Raw genomic sequence first — 14,356 nt, 5'->3', positions numbered from 1 at the left:
AAACATAAATTTACTTGAACCCAACTGTTTTGAAGAAAGCTTGAACCACAAACAAGAGAAGGCATATTCATCGGATACAGTTCGACATCAAAAGCTTAAAGAATTTGGTTGCCAAAAGAAAATAAAACTATAACCTTAAGAGATGTTAAATTCCTAAATCAAACTACCAATCAACCAACACAAATCTTTGAAGAATTATATCTCAAAAATAAAGAACCAGAATCGAAATCCGACATGGAAGAATCAAAACATCGCAGACTGGAAATCGAAATTGATCTTTGCAAAAACGAAAAGAAAGCACGGAGAGAAGAGTTATAGTGAGTTGTACTATTACGCATTTAGTAAGAAAATTTGAGTTGTGACAAATAAATATTAAGTAAAGGTTACAAAACAGCGTTCAATTTTTTTTGTCGATCAAACTAAACATAGTAGTAAGGATGAATGTCTGCTTAGTAAAGCAGACAAAACTAATTCTGTTTACATTTTTAATCATATTATTAATTCAACTTTAAAAAAAATATTAAAATTAATTAAAAAGCTACCTATTAAAAATTAAACGAAATCGAGAAAAAATATTATTTTTCAAAACTTTATTTGCAGTGTTATACTTATTATTTATGCTTGTTATTACAACAAATATTAGGTTATTGTTATCATAATAATTATAAAAAAAGTTTAGCTGTTTATTTAAATATACGACAAATATATTTTGTAAAGAAATATAGCTCTTATAATTTTCTCTATTTAACTAAACAATTACAGAAATTATAATTTTTAAATTGATTCTTCTCTCCGTGAGTTGTCAATGGAAACAGTATAAACGTAGAAGAACCCTACGAAGAAAACAACATTGATGGCATATAGATTAAAACGCACAACCAGAACAAGGAGGAGTAGAATCAAGCGACGAAGATTTTCTTGGATTTCCTAATATAATCTCTTTTGATCGAAGAAGACCTCGAACCATATAGGCACTGGAAAACGAGGTACGCACCGGTCAAAATGCAGACGAATGAATGGAAGTAATGGCTGATGAGACGAAGTCCATCCTGGAAAAGAAAACTTGGGAACTAGTTGATAGAAACGAATCATCAAATGTACATAATTGGAAGTAGATTTATTCTTCGAAACAAAATCGGTACAAACGGCAACCTGGAAAAGAAAAGGCAAGAATTATTGCAAAAGGATATTCTCAACAATATGGACGAGATTTTAACGAAACTTACGCTCCTGTTGCACGCCTAAGTTCTATTCGGACAAGAATTGTCAACGCAGTACAAAACAACATGTATATTCAATAATTTGACGTAACTACGGCATACCTAAACGGAAAACTAAATGAAGAAGTCTACATGGAACTACGAAATCGCACAGTAAGCCAGAAACCTCGTTTGAGTGGCCAAAATACAATTTTTGATAAGTAATTTAAATAAAATATACATAACCCTATATCTTATTCTATATATGTTTTTATACAAAATATTGTGGTATTGACAATTTTTACCATAAACATTAAGTTTGCACCAATTTTCAGTATAATTTTCGTAATCAGAGCATATAAAAATACGTAAATAAACTGTATTTTGTTAAAATCGGATGTTCTTTTAAGCAAAAGTATATTTCAACCCGTTTTTATGGTAGGGGAGACTGGGGTAAACCCGCTCACTTTTCTTCAGATCGGTAAAAATCTAGGAAATTATTCTCTGAATCCAAGTTAATTTATATCATTTGAAAGCTTATGATTTCTACTAAAAAAATAAAAAAGATTTTTTGATTTATCTTTTTTAGTTTTACTTAGAGAAACTTTTTAATACACATTGTTTGAATATTTGAATATTGGTGCGCATAGCGACCACATGGTTTGGGTGGTGTGTGCTGTGCTTGAGACCGTGTTGCGAGACCCCCATCTACATGTCTTTACGTCTATGTCTTTTTACATACATGTTCACGTGCATGACTGCATGTTCACATCTCTTTGTATTTGCTTTACTAATGTATTACTCTGTAATCACATTATTATAAATAAATAACAAGTATACATTTAAACACACATATACCAAATTTGGAAATTACAATTTTCCAGGGTAAACACGCTCACTTTATCTTTTAAAGACGGAACAGTTTTTTTTAAATATTAAACTTCGTCTTATTCCCGTCTTAAGTATGATTTATTATTGATAAACTATGAGTTCTATAAACAACTAAGTGAGCGGAAAATTTTTAAAAAGGATAATTTTTGTCATTCTTAAGAAGTTTTGAATAATTTGATTTCTGAACTATATATAATGTCATAAGAAAAAGAAAATAAAAAAAAATTAATTTATTAGAACTTCTTGAAGTTTCAAGTTGTGATGGATAGATCTTTGAAAGAGTCAATGTTGTCTACACCTTTTTTTGCTGGCTATAGTTAGTTTGAGCCAAGTCATTGCTATTCGAGAACACCCGCAGGAAACGGAAACCTTTATTATTATTATTATTATTTCTCCGAGCGTTATCATCTACCATATCATAGTACTTTCCTTGATATTATTTCGACTCGTTAGATTTATTACTTTCATATCTGGAGCTAATGCGTCAAAATATAAATGTCCTACAAGATTAAGAATTTAAAAAAGAGCAAAGATAGAATATCTAATTTATAAAGTAGAAAGGGAATAATTGTGTGTAGGCATATGATTTTTAATTCTTTTTCTCAAGATCTTACGCTTTTAATAAAGTTTAACAATTATTAAAGTAACAAATTACTCATCAGTCGTTTTTTTTCCAAACAAAATCATGACAAAATCGCGTAGGTTCTTAATTATCTATTATTCATTTTATACATTCTTAAAAAGTAGAAAATTTTTAAAACGATGGAATGATTGAATACTGCTAAGTCATACGTAGGTATTCAATAAATTTAACGATACCAGAATTTATTATTTTAAAAAATCCTTTTTTTCTATTTATATATTAGGTAAATCAACTAAAAACTACTTTTAAAATTAAATTTGTATTATTTCTTACAACTATTATCAGATAAAGTATACTATTATAATCCAATTTATAGGTTTAAAAATAGTAACACACATAATCGTAAATCATCAAAAATCGTTAATATGTAGAATTTTTTTAAAAAGAAACTTCATTTTACATGCACTTAAATTTAACATTTTTCCTGCAGTATTTAATAGCCGGCAACAAATATGAAATAAATCATTTGCAAAAAATAAAAAGACAATATAAACTTGACATGTCCTTTTAAACTTTCTTTTTTTGTGTTTGAATTTTAAGGCCCACAAGCATATTTATGAATTTATAGATAGTTACACACTGATTTGTGCATTTGAATTGGTATTTATGTGCAACTATGAGTCTTGTTCCTTGAATAACTAGTCGTTTTCTTATTAAGTAGTGCAGTAAAATGTGTAATGCGCTGAACTTAAGAAGTGGTCAGTTACAGAACGAGCCACTTGTTAAAAGAAAATAAAGTCAATGGATAACACGCCCACGTGTCATAGGCACCTTTCACATGGTTACTCGTTCTTACTCCACTCAACTGAGGATGTAGGTATATAACTAGTTGCATTTTTTTATAAATGACTTTAACTCAGAAATAAGCCTAAATTATCACAGAAACTAGAATGTCCACTTTTCAGAAGCTGAAATTCCCCGGCAAAAGTTAAAATGTAATATGGTTCAATAAAAGCCTTTTTTTCGATTGTATTTCAGTCTGTATATTCATGACGTCCTTGCCTATACTCATACAAGGACGTTAATCATAACAAGATAATACTACACATATATTTCCGGTTCAACAAATTCTCACAATATATTATTAATTTGACAAACTATGTGTTTCTGAAATTACGTGATTTTTTAAACTAATCTACAATTCCTTTCTTTAGAAAGTCATTTTCAAACTCCTAGTTTTCAAGCAGCATTGATGTCAATATGTAATGCGTATATTGTTTGACAAATTTTTCAAGAAAACAATTATAAAAAATTTCTAATTTATTTTTGTAGAAAATATTCGTTTTCAAATCATTTTCTACTTAGCTAAATGTTTATAAATATTTAACCCTGTGGCTTAAGGTAGTACTGAAAAAAATATATTGGTTATTTTAATTTTTAATTTACTCATTTAAAAAACAGACTTTATAAAGTAGAGTGGGGTGAAAAGCTATTTTTTGAGTTTTATATTAAAACTATTGAACTGTTTCACCGGCCATTTAGAATATAAAATTAATTAGATAACACGCAACTTTTGATTCCAGTTTGACTGTTGTGTGTTGTATCAGTAATTCTATCAATTTTATTGGAATTTTTATTTTTGAGTTGCTTGGCAACAAAATATTTCGGTGAACTTTTCAAGCATATATTAGAACTTGTTTAAGTGAACGGAAAATAAAAGTAAATGTTTGTACATAAAGAGGAAAATGTTACTTAAAATGTAATATATATATGATGCTGATTTTTTGGAACTGACATACTTTTTAAATTTTCAAAAAAATGTATTATGAAAAATTCTCTCAATTTCATGTGATATTCACTTGTTTTGTATTAATATTAACCTTTTCCTTTATGACAAAATGGCTCCTGTTTAAATAAGACAATTAATTAACCATGACAAAAATATAATTCAAAGTGCACTAGAAAGAAAAAAAAATTTAAGGGGTCTACCAACTTTAGACGCGCTAAAAAAGGCTATTTTTGTAAATTTTTTTTTCAGGTTTAAATTATAAATATTGACATCTGAGGTTTTACACAAAAATAAATACACTTTTAAAGTGCAAAAAAAACTGTTTTTAATTTTTTTAAGTATTGTATTTTATTTAGAAATAATTAATGAAAAAACATTAATAAAAAGAAAGTGGGTGTGCGCTGTTGATGAAATTTTTGGCATGGATGGTCTGAAACAAAAAATCCAAACGGTATTAGATTCAGCATGTTAATAGCTATAGCGCATATTATAGGATTTTTGTTTTTTAGCAAAATTGACAAAATGGACATTTTTTGAAAAAATTTTTAAAAAACATTGTTCTTTTCACCGTTTCATTTGGGCCACAAAAATATATTTAAAATCAAAATTTTTAAAATCTCTTGATGTGCGCTATAGCTATGAACATGCTGAATCTAATACCGAATGGATTTTTTGTTTCAGACCATCCATGCCAAAAATTTCATCAACAGCGCACTTTTTAAAAATATTTTTTAATAATTATTTTTAAATAAAAAAAAAATATTTAAAAAAATTTAAACTGTTTTTTCTTGCACTTTGAGAGTGCACTTAATGTTCTTTTAAATTGTTCTAACTTTATAATTTTGTGGCACGTGCTAATGATTGTCATTAACTGTGCTTGTTATATTTGTACATGGATATATTACAGAATGCTTCTTTAGGTCATGATTTATCAGGGTATTATTGTGAGTGACGCCTTTATTCTTGATTCATTCATTACCTGTGCTCAATGAAACGCCTTTAATCCGCAAACTCCCTTACACTTACATTCCTGTTACGTACGTGGGTTGTGTACATGCACTGACTCGATTAAGACTCACACTGACATCAACGCCAACCCACATAAGATATTTCAGTGTCAAGCAGATTCACATTTTTGTTCAGTTCATCGATCCTGAATTTTATTGCCTTTTCGAAATGCATTCAAACAGAACAACGTTTGAGCACAATATTGTGCTATGGTATGTAATATTGTCAGGTAATTTTGAAGCAATATTAGTTTGCAATATTACAAATCAAAATATTACACAGGTTTACAAATTCAAAACTTTTTTTTGACAATCAACAAAAATTGAGAAAGTTACAGTCGATTAAACATCAAATTTCTTGAAAATTTTGATGATTTTTAAACATACTAAGTAACTTCTGTTCATTTTTCCACATTAAACCGTAAAAAATATTTAGGTTTTAAATATTTAATTGATAGTCTATTTCATTACGAAAATTTTGAGTGCTTATGGACCTCGATTAGATTCAAAATGACAATTCTACACGAATCTGTTGTTAGATTTTGCAAATTCAAAATAGCGGATCCAAATACGACACAAAATTCATTTTCTATCCAGATATTTACTTTTAGTATCTGGATAGCTGTCCCTCTGTTAAAGAAGAAAAATATTAAACTTTAACATCTACATATTTATCTTAAATATACAGTATTCTCCGTGCAGTGACTCCAGATACCCTTCATTAGTGATTATGTTAGTAACTTTGACTCTTATCTTACTTTTACAGTAGTTTGTATTTTTGCTGTAAATGTTAAAAGGATTTTAAAACAAATTATTGTGTTTATTACTTTTCGCATAAAATATGTAATTTTCAACTCAACCTGTAATTGTTATCCAACAAAAATGTATTGTCATCATTTGCAAAAATATTTGCATTTATTTTAAAAATTGACCAAAAAATCTAGTACAAGTGTTGATCCATATAAAATAACAATGTTTTTTTTCTTTTTTCTAAATGGATTCACTCGCACAATAATACTCTAAGCTAAAATCGTCAGGATGGATATAATATTAAAATATAATTGTAATTTTCAATGTTTTCAAAATTTAAATAAACAGAAATTAATTAACAAAAATTAACTGTCATTTCAAAGATATTAGGGTAACATTTTAAAATTTTCTACTGGCATGTTGATTCCGATATTTTAAAACTTGTATTCCGATCTAAAATACATAACACTTTTTTTGAAGGACTGCGTAAGGAGGACAGTCGATAATTTCCGCCAAAGAAAAATGATAATTTTGAAGATTAAAGGTTAAATGAGGGTGTTTGGAGCATAAATAATAAGGGTTTTGTATAAAAACTGTATCAAAAATAAGGGTAATAAAAATTTTTAATTATGAATTAATTGACTTGAAACTCGTTACTCGGGGGTTTTTGGGGTCGCTGATTACGAATCTGATGTTAGTTTTCCAAAATTCAAAATGTCGGACGACTTTTTTAAAATAAGGGGAATTAAGGGGTTACGCCACCCTGAACGCATTTAAATTGGACGGTTTTTTAAGAATTTTTTTTGACGAAAATATTCAAGATAAGACATTTTTATTTTTATTGTTTCTTAATACATATTGTAAACTATGTAAATACGAAATAGTTTTTTTCAGAAAAATTAAAAATGTCGGAGATACACGCATTCCAGTGCAGCAGTACATCATCAAAATTATCATTTTTCTTTGGCGGAAAATGTATTTTAAGCATTTAAATAAAAATTTCAATGGGGCCGAAAACAGGCCTTATCGACCCTCCTCCTTTGTAAGCTAAATACTAATTTTTTTACTAACCTTTTCCAATATTTAGCCTTTCTTCGCTTTAAATTTTTGACTACATGCGGGCGTTTTAATATATCCACACTGTTTAATTAGCTTCGCAACAAAATAATTCAAAGATCGGAGTGACAGCAATAATTTCAACCCTCAGGAAATTTTTCATGTAGTGTGGGTGGAAGCGTTAAATTCCAATTTCTGATTCTAATTTTGTTTCTATTGCTCTTCTTTTTTAGTTCCACATCTTTAGACTACAGTTCCACCTTCTTTTTTGTTTTGTAGAGTACTTTGACCTCATCTACTTAAAGACTCACTTCCGGAGAGTTTATAGTGATTCGCAAATCTTACTTATTACTCTTCCTTTAGTCGAAATCTTAATTCTTGAGAAAAATTCGATTTATATCAATAGGTCAATCTTGAGAAAATCATTTGAAACTTCTTGCTCTATAATTCAAAGACACGAAAGTGCCTACTTTAAACCGTTTAAAGAGAATCATATATTATTAGGTACCTAAGAAGCAAATCATTTTAAGATCATATTTGTTTTATATTCACCTTAAATAAAAGTTTCTAATTGTGTATAACTAAAACCAGTTTTTATTAATTATTTATTTATTTTGGATGTAATACAAAATTTAAACATTTGTGGTTTATATTGAGAGTTGATCCCCTTTATTGTGTATTTTTATTCCAAAAGTTAAAAATATACCTTTCTTTGAAGCGCGCCACTTACGTGGGCTGATTTTTTGAAAATATGAATATTCCGATCATGATATATATTATTATCTTGTGTGGTATTATTTTAACGTCCTTTTTCCTTGCCGCGTACACTCTTATTTAATCAATTTTCTGGTTTATCTTGCATAAATTGAAATTTAATCGAGATAACTTATTTGCCCTGCAAATATAAATCGCCTTTTATTAGATTCCATATATAGTAATTTTGCGGTTACGCATCTGTTGAAACTTATATTCTCTTTCAATATGCGTGAAATTTGAACGTCAGTAATAGCTTTGGAATTTCATATTTTGTTTGCTAAAGGTAACATATAAAAATAAGTAGCATGTAATAATATGAAGATACACGAAAGAAATTATTCACGGCAAATCGAAAATTTATTGAGACACTAAGAGAAGTGTAGGACTTGAGACTTTCTGCTAGACGATGCTCTCTGTGCTTTTTGCAAGTGGGGCTAGAGTCGTAAAGTTTAATTAAAAACAATTTAATTTTAAACATATTTTAAATTAAATTACACATTTTTTAACAATAGAAATCTCAAAAAACTTTCTCTAAATTAGTAAAAATAATTGCTTTAACCCCTTCACTGTCACTTACCTCTATAGCGGCACAAAAATGTCGTGCAATTTGAATTTTGAATTTTCGATCACGGATTTTGATTCAGTGACCCCAAAAACGTACAATATGACAATGTCATGTTTAAAAAAAAAAAAATTTTTTTTTTGAAGATTTATGGCACAAAAACTTTATTTTCACTGGACTGTGAAGGGGTTAATGAAGAATTTTAGTTAAAAATTCTAAAAACAATAGCGAAAGCAGTTTCACAATGTTGGGCGCAAAAGTTGACTAAACCTTGCAAAAAAGTTGAAAATTTTTAAAAATATTTAAATGAATTTTTTAACAAAAAAAGAAACTTTAAAGAAAATTAAAATAGTTTTAAGTGATGCTAATTGGGTGCCTTTACCAATATGACCGGAACTTGGATGACGAGAATTGTAAATTACTTCAATGCATTACATGGTCTCAATGGTCAATATGTAATTCCATATCTTCTAATAATTTTTTTAAGCAGGACTATAAATGAAGATTGACATTAAAATTTGTATAATCGCCAAAAATATATATATAATGCTGAATTTCCTTCAGAGAACTCGACAATTGTGAGTGCTACTTTCTGAAAACATAATTGATATTTCTTGCTCTTCAATTACATCAGGAAGTTTTACACGTTAAAGCTGTCATGTTCTTGTATTTTGTGCGTCATCACTGAATCTAATTATTCAACTAGACGTCCTCATATTTCTTAATCGACTGTATTCGCGTAGAGACGTGTGTTTTGTGTATAATTCTCATTTTTTTTATTAATCAGAAACTCCTTGTTTATGAGTTTATTGAGAATGATGGTAAACTCTATTCTCTTTCTTTTACATAATACTAATCTTTTTGAGAGCTTCACACTTGCATAAAATTTCTTGTTCGTAAATAATGAATAGTATGGCTACTATGGTTGCAAAATTATAATATTACAAGTGAATTTCAATTATCAACGAAAATATCTTACAAAAGAAAATTTGATCCCGTGAGTAGGATGGATTTGATCAAATATTGTGACTATAGTACTTGACGCGAGACTAAGAAAAGGAAAATTTCTAGGCTACAACACAGTCGCAAAATGAATCTTGAGCGTCTAATGAAAGAACCGCCATCCACGCGTCTGCGAAGGCAATTGGTGAGGTTCAATTATAAGAAATGTCAATGATTCGGCCCACGTGTGAAGATCACATTACATAGAGAAAAAGGAGCTTTTATATATTTATGCAGTAATTTCTAAAAATAATAAAAGTACATAAAATATTATTTATTTTTAATTTACTGACTCTTTTAAAGAAAGATTTATGTTGCGTGATAACCTAAAGCAGTAGTCACGAATTTCGAATACATTTAATTTTAAAAATATCTTTTCAAATATGGGGAGCTTTAAGGTAGCCAACATTCTTTTACGCGGGTCCCTTAAAAACATTTAGGATTTTTAAATAAATTACAATTATTAGTAACTTCCCTTACACTGAACAAAGAACAATAACAACGATAGTTTAAACGTATCCTTATAGAATTACACAAGAAAAGTAAGAACAAAGTCAAATAAATTTCAATGCTTTCATGGAACTTGTATAGTATAATCTAAAGATTAATGATTGCAAAAATTACTTTAAGGCGCGTGTAAGTGTGAACTTGAAATGAAACTACATGCATCTGATTCCCCTTTTGATTTATTTGCAATACCTTCAACTTGTATAAAGTCTCAGTGTTTATATTCACGTCGGAAAACACCTTAGCTTTAGCATGGAAACCCAGTTTCTACATTTGAGTATATTCGTCTTCCTTCGCTTCGTTACTCCCAACAGATGTTAACTTGAATTAATTAACATTCTCTGGTATAATTTATTATTTAAGTAAAAAGGTAAAATATACAAATCTCCCACAGTATAATATTATTTTTCATTTACTCTCAATGGCATTATTTAAATTTATCAAAAAATAAAAAATAATGACTTACCGTGAAGCAAAAGTCCATGCAGCGCGAGGTTCATGGCTTCGGGATGGACAAGTTTATTCTCCTGTAAAAACAATTTAAAAATGTTATGTAAATTCTATTAATAAAATGAGAGAAATAATATGGTAAATGCACTAATAGTCGGACACTTAAGGATACAATCTTATATTATGCTTTTTTTTTTGGAATAACAAATATAGTTACTATATATATAATCGCCCCATCTCGGAACTTTTTAGAAAATTTTCTCTATATTATTAGGCATAAATAAATATAGAAAAATTTTAATTAATCATGCCCAAATTAAAAAAATTAATATAAGGGAGAGTCAGTACGGTAGGGACACTTTTTGACTTGTGCCCATAACTTCCGTTCTAGGCCGAATTTCACGTTTTCTGACATATCGTTGGAAAGATCTTCTAAAGTGGAATGTTTCTTCTGTACATCAGAAAATTAATGGACAAAAATTGGAAAAGTTATAAACATTTTTGAAAAAATGTCGTTATTGTCGGGCCACCGTAGAAAATCAATGTGATATGAAGGAATATTACTAAAAACGGCCCGTAAATTACAGAAGAATGCTGAAATGCACTTGAAAATTGGAAAAGGAAATATAAAATTCATATAAAAATTACTCTTTATCAATTTTTTATTTTATTAATCGTATAAAAAATTAATATTAGACTATTAGTAAATGACGTCCTTGGTGTGTTATAGTTGCGCCCCGCTGATCGAATTAAATCATGATCACATATTACATCCCTAATGACTTGTATTACGTTGGGAAAATCAAGATTTCCACGGTTAGTTTTCCTTTTTCTTCTCGAAGTTGGTCTAAAAATTCAAGAAAAATCACAAAAAATTATTAATATAAATTTTTCAATAAAACTCATTGGACAAAAAAAGATTCACTTTCGAGAAACGTTCTTAAAACGTTTGCTTGTCAAAATAAAGTATATTACAAACGTATGAAGTTCTAAAAACGTTCTCAGTACACGAATCGTTTACAATACATTATTGAAGGAGATGTGAAATGAGACTTTTTAAAATGTTTTACGAACGTTTTTCGAACATGAGTATATTTTGCACACTGTAAAATGACGTTTTTCACACATCCCTACGTCAAAAAATGAATTTCCGATGTCAGGACGCAAAATAATTGTAAAATTACAAGTGGCCCAATCTGCACGACATAAAGTGACCCGACCGTAAGTTTTGCGTCGTTTTGCTTTTTTTAGCACACAGACATAAACGCACGATATAAAAACCAAATAACATACCAAAGTATTAAAGCACTCTCTAGGGTAGAGTGGGGTAAAAAAGCCACATTTTTACTTTTGATGCTGTAAAATCTGTACTTAAAATTTTTTTCTCAAATTTCCAATTGTTATTGAAAGTTTAGTTATTAAGCTTGAATATTCTTAACAGAAATATTTTTTATTCCATGAAAGGACTAAGTTATAAGAGTTTTACGAAAGCATTGCAAGTGGCTTTTTTGCACCACCTGGTGGGGTGAAAAAGCCACCCTACGATTTTAGCAAAACATGTTATCAATTTAGGTATTTTTATAGTTTTCCTTTATTTATATGACAAATAGTCTTATTTGAAAAATATTTTAATAAATATGAAAGAGTTTTTAGCAAGCAAAATTGAAAATTATATTAACCCTTTAATGGGCGAGTTTTTTGCCGTTATTATAAACGTATAATGTTTAGTAAATTCGATTATTCTATTATTCAATATAAAAAAACAATTTTTTTAACATGTTCCACCCCTTAAAACCACCCCTAACGTATGTTACTACCCTAAAAAATTGATAATTAATCTAAGTAATAAATTAAATATTTTTTAGCTCCTGTCAGCTTTATAATTATTTATAAATATTCTCTGGTTGTTAAAAAATGAAAAAGAATTATAAATAACCACTTGAACATCACCCTCAAAGTCAAATAATCACCTCTTGACGATATTAATTTTTGTGAATATTTAAAAAAAATCTATAGATTCTAAATGCATCTAAATTATAAAAAAATGTTTCTAAGTGACACAGATATGGATAAAAATGTTAATCACCCCCCCCCCCACTTGGAACTCACCCCTATTTAATAATTATTCTTACATACTGTCAATAGTTTTGAACAATTAAAAAAGTCATTTTTATTAATTCTATACGTTTCGAAAATACGAAAAAATATTTTTATGGTGACTGGGTAATGATAGTAAATATAAACTACCCTTAAAAAAATAACCCTAAGGTCAAATAACCATCCTTTCATGATAAAAAGTTTTGTATTAGATTTTTAAAAATTATTAATTCTAATTGATTTTAAATCATAAAATGTTTTTCAGAATTACACAGTTATAGATGAAAATAATAATAAACAGCATCCTCAGAACTCACCCCTATTTATTAACTGTTCATAGATACAATTATAGTTTAATTGGAGAAATTCGTTATTATCTTTGTATATTGGGTAAATGGTTTGATATATTTTTTTATTAATGTTGAACAATTGTGATTCTGAAAACTGGAAAAAGATAATTTATATTAATTTTAACCAATTTACGACATTTTACCTTTTGCAATTTTTATTCCTTTCTCCTTTTTTCTTTTATCGTTCCATACTAAAAGGATTCATTGGAAACCCCCGAGTAACAAGTTTCCGGCAAATATGATGAATTTTTAATTTATTGTCCGCCATATTGGATCCGCCATTTTGAATTTTTGAAAACTGACATCATATTCGTAATCAGCGACCCCGAAAACCCCCGAGTAACAAGTTTCCGGCAAATATGATGAATTTTTAATTTATTGTCCGCCATATTGGATCCGCCATTTTGAATTTTTGAAAACTGACATCATATTCGTAATCAGCGACCCCGAAAACCCCCGAGTAACAAGTTTCAGGCGAATATGATAAATTTTTAATTTATTGGCCGCCATATTGGATCCGCCATTTTGAATTTTTGAAAACTGACATCAGATTCGTAATCAGCGACCTCGAAAACCCCCGAGTAATAAATTTTAGGCGAATTCGGTAGATTTTTAAATTGTTTTGTTTTTTGGGGGTAGTTTTCATTAATTTTCTTTTTACCCGGAGGAAAATTTTTGTTATTAATTTTTTTTTACAAAGATTACAATATTTTTAAACACTTGTTACTGCGTAAGCCGAAAAAAAAAATTTTTTCTTAAATTTATACCTTTTTTACAATTTTTGTCATTTTTCGCGTTTTTTAAAGGGGTGTATTTCAGAAAGGGTAGTTTTTTGGAAAATGAGAAGCATATGTATTTATTACTCTCGTTCACCCCTTCAAAATGAGACCTTAGCGGATTTGATCCGTTAAGTTTTAAGAAAGTTATGATTTTTTGAAGTAGGTGGTACGTATGTGTACCACTGGCCATTAAAGGGTTAAGTTTACCTGTTTTCGATTTGCACTGCCAATTTTTCGTACCTTTTTTAGAAGTTCTTTTTAAGTTTCACCACAGATAACATATTTCGTTGCAACCGTTTATTCATTGTTTATTTTTTTAATGCACTTTGAACTACTTTTTCGTTGTGTTTAATTAATTTTATTAAATAAACACGAGAAATTTTGTAAAATAAGAAGGTTAGTTTAAATAGAAAACAAGTGAATTTCACAAAATATTCAATGGATTTTTTGCCCTGGCTTTTTTACACCCAAGACCAGTTATTAAAAAAAGCAAAAATAAATTGTTAATTCAGTTCAATTTCCAAAAATTAACATTGTATACGTTTTCGGTATACTTTTCTCCTTATGTACAAACATTT

The 14,356-nt window shown here is 28.7% G+C and overlaps 1 protein-coding gene across 2 annotated transcripts in view; it reads right to left on the bottom strand.

Moving 5' to 3' along the window:
• LOC122509388 overlaps window positions 1-14,356 on the bottom strand; it is a 127,945-nt gene that overhangs the window by 55,316 nt on the left and 58,273 nt on the right. For both annotated transcript variants that reach the window (XM_043623416.1, XM_043623426.1), the window contains exon 2: window positions 10,569-10,629. In XM_043623416.1, the coding sequence (XP_043479351.1) occupies window positions 10,569-10,602 (34 nt within the window). In that variant the 5' untranslated portion in view covers window positions 10,603-10,629. The remainder of the gene's footprint in view (window positions 1-10,568; window positions 10,630-14,356) is intronic.

This window comes from Leptopilina heterotoma, unplaced genomic scaffold (genome assembly GCF_015476425.1).
Source record: "Leptopilina heterotoma isolate Lh14 unplaced genomic scaffold, ASM1547642v1 Lhet_115, whole genome shotgun sequence".
In the NCBI taxonomy this organism is placed as follows: Eukaryota; Metazoa; Arthropoda; class Insecta; order Hymenoptera; family Figitidae; genus Leptopilina; species Leptopilina heterotoma.
The sequence above is the reverse complement of the archived record's forward strand: the minus strand, read 5'-3'. Positions and strand labels throughout refer to the sequence as shown.